Source organism: Carcharhinus amblyrhynchos, chromosome 17 (assembly GCF_965287045.1).
Source record: "Carcharhinus amblyrhynchos chromosome 17, sCarAmb.v2.hapA, whole genome shotgun sequence".
NCBI classification, from domain to species: domain Eukaryota; kingdom Metazoa; phylum Chordata; class Chondrichthyes; order Carcharhiniformes; family Carcharhinidae; genus Carcharhinus; species Carcharhinus amblyrhynchos.
Window position 1 is genome coordinate 33,628,030 of NC_137340.1, and position 9,850 is coordinate 33,637,879.

General features: G+C 40.9%; 1 protein-coding gene across 3 annotated transcripts in view; it reads left to right on the forward strand.

Annotated features, from left to right (window-relative positions):
• acsl5 (acyl-CoA synthetase long chain family member 5) overlaps positions 1-9,655 on the forward strand; it is a 58,489-nt gene extending 48,834 nt beyond the window's left edge. For all 3 annotated transcript variants that reach the window (XM_080205761.1, XM_080205762.1, XM_080205763.1), the window contains exons 16-21: positions 2,719-2,807; positions 2,887-3,003; positions 4,050-4,193; positions 4,468-4,569; positions 7,254-7,325; positions 9,144-9,655. In XM_080205761.1, coding sequence (XP_080061887.1) covers positions 2,719-2,807; positions 2,887-3,003; positions 4,050-4,193; positions 4,468-4,569; positions 7,254-7,325; positions 9,144-9,284 — 665 coding nt within the window. In that variant the 3' untranslated portion in view covers positions 9,285-9,655. The remainder of the gene's footprint in view (positions 1-2,718; positions 2,808-2,886; positions 3,004-4,049; positions 4,194-4,467; positions 4,570-7,253; positions 7,326-9,143) is intronic.
• Positions 9,656-9,850: the final 195 nt, after the last annotated feature.

The window sequence follows — 9,850 nt, forward strand, 5'->3', positions numbered from 1 at the left end:
CTCTTCATAGGCTAACCCCCTCATCTCCGGTATCAGCCTAGTGAACCTCCTCTGCACTCCCTCCAAGGCCAATATATCCTTCTGCAAGTGCGGCGACCAAAACTGCACACAGTACTCCAGCTGCGGCCTCACCAGTGCCCTGTACAGTTGCAGCAAGACCTCCCTGCTTTTATATTCTATCCTCCTCGTGATAAAGGCCAACATTCCATTCACCTTCTTGATCACCTGCTGCGCCTGCAGACTAGGTTTTTGCGATTTGTGCACAAGGACCCCCAGGTACCTCTGCACCGTAGCATGCTGCAGCTTCTCACCTTTTAAATAATAATCCCTCCTACTATTATTTCTACCAAAGTGAAATAAGAAAAAGGAAGACATATCAGAAACATTGCTGTGGAAGGTAACATCATTGGAAGTGTTGCAATGGAGATGGAGTCCTTACAGGAGGCAGGGTATGAGGAAGTTAATCAAGATAATTGTGGGCATCAGTGAGTTTGTAATGATTTTAGGCAGATAATCTGTCACCAGAAATGATGACAAATAAATCAAGGAAGGGGTTTGTTGGAGATGGACCATTTGAAATTGAGAGATGAAAAAGTTGGAGGGCATGAAGTGGCACTGATAGTCATTAATGTACCCAAAAGATTGAGGGGGAGGTTCTGAGTAGGACTGGAAAGAGGAAGTTCCATAAAAAGACAGACATAACTAGGGCCCACGTGTGCACCCATAGCCACAACTTTTTATCTACTGGAAGTGAGACGAATTAAAGGAAAAATTGTTTAATGAAAGAAGTAGTTCAGCCAGATGGAGGAAGATAGCGGTGGATGCAGATTGTTTGGGGCTCTGTTCAAGGGAAAAGTTGAGGGCCCACAGGCTATCTTGGTGGAGTGTGGAGGTGGAGAAGGATTGGACATCTGTAGTGAAGAGAAGGTGGTTAGGGCCAGGGAACTGGAAATTGTTGAAATGATATAGGGTTTCAGAAAAATCATAAATGTAGGTGAAAAGATACTGGGCAAGGGAAGAGAAAAAGGCTAAGATAGAAAGAAATAAGTTCAGTGGCACAGGAATGGGCTGACATGATGGGTCAACAGGACATTTCCTGTTTCTGGATTTTGGAGAAGAGGTAGAAGTGGATTGTGCGGGATTGTTGGGAAACTGAGGTTGGAGACTGGATGGAAGATCACTGGAGAAGATTAAGTCAATGATAGTCCTGGTAACAATGATTTGACATTTGGTGGTGCAGGGAGAGGTCGGAATAAGTGTCTCGTGTGTTGGTACTCAGCCTCTGTAATGTGATTGCGTATTGCTTATGGTTGAGTGGTCAGTTGGGAAGGTGAACAGGAAAAGAAGCTGGCGGCAAATTATGGCTTTGAATTTGAGTTGTAATAAGATAATGAACTTAATGCCTGACATTCCCCCATGGTGGCACTGTGGTTAGCACTGTGTCTCCTAGTGCCAGGGACCTGGGTTCGACTCCCAGCTTGGGTCACTGTCTGTACTGAGTTTGCATGTTCTCCGTGTCTGTGGGTTTCCTCCAGTCGTTCTGCTTCCCTCCCAAAGATGTACTGATTAGGTGCTTTGGCTATGCTAAGTTCTCCCTTAGTGTACCTGAACAGGTGCTAGTGTATAGTGACTAGGGGATTTTCACAGTAACTTCATTGCAGTGTTAATGTAAATCTACTTGTGACACTATTAAATAAACTTTAAACTTTAAAACTTTATCAGTGATGGAATCCTGTGTGGTCATGTGAAAAAACTGTACTTTTTTAATTCATTTATTGCCCATCTCTAAGGTAGTTGAGAGTCAACCACGTTGCCGTGACTCTGGAGTCACATGTAGGCCAGACCAGGTTAGGGCAGCAGGTTTCTTTCCCTAAAGGACATTGCTGAACTAGATGGGTTTTTGCAACATTATCCATGGTTTCATGGTCATCAGCAAATTCTTAATTCCAGATATTTTTTATTGAATTCAAATATCACCATCTGCACTGGTGGGATTCGAGCTCGGGTCCCCAGAATATTAGCTGGGTTTCAGTATTAATAGTCCAGCGATAATACCACTAGGTGATCGCCTCCCCTATGAAAGTTGACTCCATGTTGTTGCGAAATTTGCCACGGGGCAACCTATAGGAGAGAACAAGAAAGCGAGGACAGAAACTGAAATCATCAGAGGTGATTAAGGTATGGAGCAAGGAATCATTACAAGAGATGGAAATTCAGATGGGTCAAATTGGAACCGAGTACCCCACAATCTGGTTCAAGGACAAAGTAGCCAGCTATTGCTTGCCCGCTTTCTCTCTCAATGAAAGATTGACAAATGTTGCACCAATTTATTTTTTAACTCAGCCTAGATTGCAATTATAGATGATCAAATTGATTGGTAGATTTTAGGTAGAGCTATTATAATTATTTTCAGCTTCTTCTTTTAGTTTCAAGTCTACATATTAATTTATAGACCTTTAACTGTTGTATCAAAACTATATCCTATTATGCACACTACCACGTTTTTTAGCAATGGGTGCCATGTACTTATGTTCCATGGGTAAGCAATTGGAAGATCTTTCCTGCTGACCTTGTGCTTACAGGACAAGTGTACAGTGAATATCGACAGATCCAAGTACAAACCCACCAAGAGAGGGGGCTATTGACCTGTTTCCCTTGTACAGATATGTTCATTAGCGTACTGACCTAAGGTTTTTCATGTACCACTTTTCTTTCTAGGCCATGTTGGTGCACCAGTTCCCTGCAATATTGTGAAATTAGTTGATGTTGAAGACATGAATTACTTTGCTGCTAATGAAGAGGGAGAGGTAATGAATCACTTATCATACTATTTTATATGCTGCAATACAGATACTTGCTGATGCCTTGTGGCCTTTTCAATTCTAGGTCTGCATCAAAGGTACAAATGTGTTCAAAGGTTACTTGAAAGACCCAGAAAAAACAGCTGAAACTTTAGATGCCGACGGATGGCTCCATACAGGGGACATTGGAAAATGGCTGCCTGTAAGTTTTTATTTTCTTCTGTACAACTTTATAAAGTGGAGGTGCCAGCATTGGATTGGGGTAAACACAGTAAGAAGTCTCACAACACCAGGTTAAAGTTCAACAAGTTTATTTGGTAGCAAAATCCATTTCTATGCCCTGTTTGTGAACAGAACTCCCATTTACCTGACGAAGGAGCAGCACTCCGAAAGCTAGTGGATTTTGCTACCAAATAAACCTGTTGGACTTTAACCTGGTGTTGTGAGACTTCTTACCAACTTTATAAAAACAGGTTACTAATTGGGTGTTATTGTAATCTATCCATGCATGTTTAACTGCTTGTGTCTTGTCTCTTGTCCCAAATGGTGCTATGCAAATTTCTAAAAACCATGGGTTGCACTATTGTATACTTTCAGATCCATTTCCATTTGCTTTGAAAATTCATTATAGTACAACATTGTAAGGATGTTATTACAAATCATCGGTTCAACACTGACATTGTTTAGCCTTTATCATTTCTTCCTTCCTTCCTCCCGCCATGCCCCAGCCCCAGCCCCAGCCCCAAATACCAACCATGTGAATGGAAGTACTTTTTAAGTATTGTAGCTCTATGAAGAAATCTTTTTGAAAAGAGATTTCTGATTTAAGTTCCAACTTTTGAGTTTGTTTGTAATTATCACAACTGATTTAGAGGATAATTGCTGTGCTGCAGCTAATTAGCTCCTAACACAGAGGAAAAATCTGCTTGTTCTCAATCTGATTAATTAATTGCTTATTAATTTATCTAAGAGGCTTGTTTAAACTTGGAGAATTAACTGAACCAATGTCTTTTGCTGCAATGCACCTGTCCAGATTGGTTAGGACTAATGAATGTGAGAAGATTACATGGAAAATAATGAGCAAAGGTGATTCAGTTGTTAACAGATGAAAAAGTTTGCTCTTAATGAGTAAAAGCTCATTTCTGACCATTCAAAATTTTGCTTTTAATATTGGTTAGAGAATCTGGCTTTTTTTTTTGCATACTCATTTTTATTGTTATTAAAGCAATCTCATTTTTACCTTTTCAGAATGGAACACTGAAAATAATTGACAGGAAGAAGAATATATTTAAACTAGCTCAGGGAGAATATATTGCACCAGAGAGAATTGAGAATATATATATTCGGAGTGCTCCTGTAGCCCAAATCTTTGTACATGGAGACAGTTTGAAGGTACTAATTAAATAATTTTTAATCCCTTATATTTTACACTTTTGACTCCCATAGCTCTTTTGGATAATACAGCTTTGTGTGTATACCATTAAACAAAAAATCTACCTAGCTAATGATTTAACTTGCTTAATTTCAATTATTTAGTTTTTTTTCTTTTGTCTAATTGAACAAATCTTGGTATTTAACAGCAAGTTGCTGCATGGGTTTTGGAAAGGTTTTTTTTCCCCACTTCGACTGAATTAACTATCCTATACCCCTTTTCTCCCCCCTTCAGTCTCATTTAGTAGCCATTGTGGTACCTGACACAGACGTACTTCCAGAATTTGCTGCAAGTAAAGGATTAAAAGGATCCCTCCAAGAACTATGCAAGAATCCAGTATGTTTTTTTTGTTTCTTATTGTAGCACTCAGGATTTTAAACTATCATGAGAACTTGCAACTCTCTCTTATATAATATGGTTTAAAACAACTGATAGTGGATTTAAGGCTTATGAAGTCCTGATATTCAGCATATTGCTGGAATAACAGTTATCATTTCTATTCTGGAAGGGGTGCAACTGTATTTACTCCTATTCTGTTGTAAGAAGAACAGACTGACTGATAGAGTTGGGGGATTGCAGGAGAGTGCCTCAAGTTTCCACTATAAAATGTTTTTCGTTGTTGTGCAAAGGTAAACGCTGGAGGTTCATTTTTTTTATTCAATCATGGGACATGGCATTGCTGACTGGCCAGCATTTATTGCCCATCTCCAGTTGCCCTTGGGATTAGAGGGCGCCTGGACATTGGAGAGTGGCAAATGTTGTGCCTTTGTTTAAAAAAGGCTGCAGGGAAAAGCCTGGGAACTACAGGCTGTTGAGTCTCACATCTATGGTAGGTAAGTTTTTGGAAGATATTTTGAGAAACAGGATCTACAGGCATTTAGAATGAGAAGGACTGATTAGGGACAGTCAGCATAGCTTTGAGTGGAAATTCATGTCTCACAAATTTGACTGAGTTTTTTTTTGAAGGGATAACTAAGAACATAAATCAGGGCAGTGCAGTTGATGTTGTCTACATGGACTTTAGAAAGGTTGTTGCATAAGGTTAAATCTCTCAAATCCAGAGTGAGGTATCTAAATGGGTATAAAACTGGCTTGATGACAGAAGCCAGAGGGTGGTGGTAGAGGGTTGTTTTTCAAACTGGAGACCTGTGACCAACGGTGTGCCTCAGGGATTGGTGCTGGGTCTACGGTTATTTGTCATTTATATTAATGATTTCGATGAGAATATAGGAAGCATGTTAGTAAGTTTGCAGGACTTGCTCAGTTAATGGTAAGGCATTGGGGAAAATTATAGAAAAAAAGATCTAGGGGTACAGGTTCATAGCTTCTTGAAAGTGGAGTCACAGGTGGACAGAGTGGTGAAGGCATTCAACATGCTTGGTTTCATTGGTCAGAATATTGAATACAGGAGTTGGGACATCTTGTTGAAGTTGTACAAGACATTGGTCAGGCCACACTTGGAATACTGTTCTGGTCACCCTATCATAGAAAGGATATTCTTAAACTACAAAAAGAGTGCAGAAGAGATTTACTAGGAAGCTACCGAGACTTGATGGCTTGAGTTATGAGGAGAGGCTGGATAGGCTTGGACTTTTTTCTCTGGAGCGTAGGAGGCTGAGGGGTGATATTAGAGGTCTATAAAATAATAAGGGCCATCTAGTCAATATCTGATCCCAAAATTAGGGGAGTCTAAAACTAGAGGGCAAAGTTTTAAGGTGAGAAGGGAAAGAGACAAAAGTGTCTAGAGGAGCAATTCTTTCACACAGTGGGTGGTGAGTGTCTGGAACAATCTGTCACAGACAGTAGTAGAGGTAGGTACAACTTTGCCTTTTAAAAAGTGTTTAGACACCCTCATGGGTATAGAGGGATATGGGCCAATGGGGACTGGCTTAAGGATTTAAAAAGAAAAGGGCAGCATGGACAGTTTGGGCCAATGGGCCTGTTTCCCTGCTGTAAACCTTTATGACTATGAGAAGGAAGTGGTAGTGAGCTGTCATGTTGTGACACTCCAGTCTATGTGCTGTGTGTTGATCCACAATACCATTAGGGAGGGAATTCCAGGATTTTGACCAGCAATGGCAATATATTGCCAAGTCAGGATGGCGAGTGGCTTGGAGGGGAACTTGCAGGTGGTGGTGTTCTTATGTATTTGCTGCCCTTGTCTTTCCAGATGGAATGGTCATGGGTTTGGTAGATGCTAAGGATCTTTGGTGAATTGCTGCAGTGCATCTTGTAGACAGTACACACTGCTGCTATTGTCAGTGGTGGAGGAGGAAGTGCATATTTGTGGAAGGGGTGCCAGTCAAGCTGGCTACTTTGGCCTGGATAATGTCAAGTTTCTAGAGTGCACCCATCCAAGCAAGTGGGCAGTATTCTATCATACTCTTGATATGTGCTCTTGTTGTCAGTGTTTATGTGGTGAGTCCAGTTGAGTTTCTGATCAATGATAACCCAAAGGATATTGGCAGTAGAGGGTTCACTGATGGTAACATCATTCAATGTCAAGGGTTGGTGGTTAGATTGTCTCTTGGTGATGGTCATTGCCAGGCATTTGTGTTACATGAACATTACTTGCCACTTGCCAAGCTTGGACATTCTTGAACATGAACTGCTTCAGTATCTAGGTGTTGCAAACGGTGCTGAACATTTCACAATCATTAGTGAACATCCCCACTTCTGACCTTTTGATGGAGGGAAGGTCATTAATGAAACAACTGAAGATGGTTGGGCCTAGGATACTACCATGGTGGGACCAACATTGTCTCGTTACTCTTAAAATTTTGAACAAATTAAAATTTATTTTTGTAAGGCATATGTAGGATATTGAGTAAATTGTGGGCCCCGCTTAGTAAATAAAGCCGAAATTTGCTCCCCATGAAAGAAAGTGGAGTTTATTGTAATTGAAATAAGATTTGAACTACCTGGTTTGCTCCAGTATATTTGAGTCACTGAGCGTGCCAATTTACAAAGAAATATCAAACTTGTAATGGTTTTCTCTTGTCTCCCCTATCCACTTAAAGGAAGTAACAAAGATTATTCTCGAAGACATGGTTAAACTGGGAAAAGAAGCTGGACTAAAATCATTTGAACAGGTACATAATGTCTAAACTAGGTCATGATTTTTTTAAATTGACAGTCAAGTGACTATAAACACAATCATGGAACTGTTTTTGTATAAAATATAGCCTTGCTGGAACAGATTCAATGGATGTTGGTCTTGAGCCAGTTACTGCTTTATAAATGCATGTCCTTTGGTCAATTAAATCCTGATCTATATTCCCCAAAATATATATGTAACCAACTTTCAAGTCCCTTCCCATCACCCAAAAAAAAGTGCTCTCAGCATTGTAATCAGAGGGCCTGAGATGTTGCAATTTCCCACAAAGGCTCTTGGCACTTTTCATTGTTGTTTCAAAAACAGAAAATGCTGGAAAATCTCAGCAGGTCTGACAACATATGTGGGGAGAGAATATAGCCAATGTTTCCAGTCTAGATGACACTTCTTCAGAGCTGAGAGCTAAGAATAAGCAGATTTATTATTTGGGGTGGGGGTGGGGAAGAGAAAGGAATGGGACAAGAGAGAATATAAGTGGAAGCCAACTGCCACAATCCCCAGGTGGTCCCTTAACCATATGCACCTCTTCTGCCATTCACGCATTCAAATCACTAATAGACACTTTTTTAGCAACTTCCATATCCTCATTTACATTCCTTTTGTCCCATCCCACCTCTTCCTGGTGGTAGGATCTTCTGGTCCCACTGCTGTCAATGGAGTTTCCTGCTAAATGCATCCCTCGCTGCCAGGAAACCCATGGTGGGGAGTGCACTATGGCAGGACTGAAAGGTCCTGTTGCTGTGAACAGATGGAAAATTCCAGCCATTGTGTGGCTTCTTCTTCCCCCTAATCAGTTCTAGTTTATCTTGGGCTCAATTGCTGTATTCTTATAACTTCCCCATAATTATATCAGCATGTTCATCTGCAAATTTTGATTTTGGCCAAGAAAAATGTCACTACTGTGCACCTTGCATGCACTTGGTACAGTGCTTTATTTTTAGTTGTGGCAGAACCTTGGTCTGTTACATTCTAACAAATGCAGATTTTGTTTTTTTTTTGATTGACTCATTAATGTAGTGCATTGTTGCCTGTCTGCACATCTTTCATGCGTAACATGCATGGTTAAAAATTTGGATCCCTGAAGAATTACCCTAGGTATCAACTAGTTCAGCGACACTGCCAAAGGATGACTCCCACAAACGTTAGAAGGCAGTGAACATTTTAAACCACATATTGGGATATAAACTGCTGTAGGTAAATGGTAGATTGTACCTGAACATAAGAACATAAGAAATAGGAGCAGGAGTAGGCCATCTGGCCCTTCGAGCCTGCCCCGCCATTCAATAAGATCATGGCTGATCTGTCGTGGCTCAGTTCCACTTTCCCGCCCTCTCTCCATAACCCTTAATCCCCTCTCTTATCAAAAACCCATCAACCCGCGTCTTAAAAATATTTAGCGAGGCAGCCTCCACCACCTCAACGGGCAGAGAATTCCAGAGATTCACCACCCTTTGAGTGAAGAAGTTCCTCCTCAACTCTGTTCTAAACCGCCCCCCCTTTATCTTGAGGCTGTGCCCCCTAGTCCTACTGTCCTTTCTGAGCGGGAAGAGTCTTTCCACCTCTATCCTATCCATCCCATTCATCATCTTATACGTCTCAATGAGATCTCCCCTCATTCTTCTAAACTCCAACGAGTACAAGCCTAGTTTACTATACAATACAAAATATCATTTTTCAACTACAAGACACCAGAATGAGACAACAGTTGGTTGCTTGTTGATTGATTGTGTTAATGGTAAAGAGCAAACTGCTGGTCTGAAACTTTTCAGCAACAAACTTTCTCCAAACCTTTTAGGTAAAAGACCTGTATCTACACACTGAGATGTTCACTGTTGAAAATGGACTTCTGACCCCAACACTGAAGGCCAAAAGATCAGAACTTGCCAAGTACTTCAGCAGTCAGATTGATTGTCTCTACAAAAACACAAAGGCATAGTTGTCAATGCACAAAGAACCTCTGGATTGTGATCTTGTCTGTACAGTGTTGGACTGAAGATTTAGACTCAAACTGTACTACAAATGCATTAAAGCACATTGTAAAAAAAAACTCAATTTTGTGTGGGTTTTTAGAAGGACAGGTTTGTATGTGCAATGTTTCAAACTCTTGGCTCAAATTAAGTTTTAAGAATTGTCTGATGGTGCATATGTTGCTAGTGGGAGGGGAGAAAATTGTACTAATCAGGGACCCCAGCTTACTATAGGAACAATTCATGCAAAATATAGAATTCTACAGTGCAGAAGGTTATTTGGACCACTGAACCTGCACTAACCACAATCCCATCCAAAGCCTATCCCCATATCCTCCTGCATTTACCCTAGCTAGTCCCTGACACTAAGTGGCAATTTATCATAGCCAATCCACCTAACACACACCTTTGGACTGTGGGAGGAAACTGCAGCACCTGGAGGAAACCCATGCAGACTCCGTACAGGCAGTGACCCAAGCCAGGAATCAAGCCCAAGTCCCTGGCACCGAGAGACAGCATTGCCTAACCACTGTGC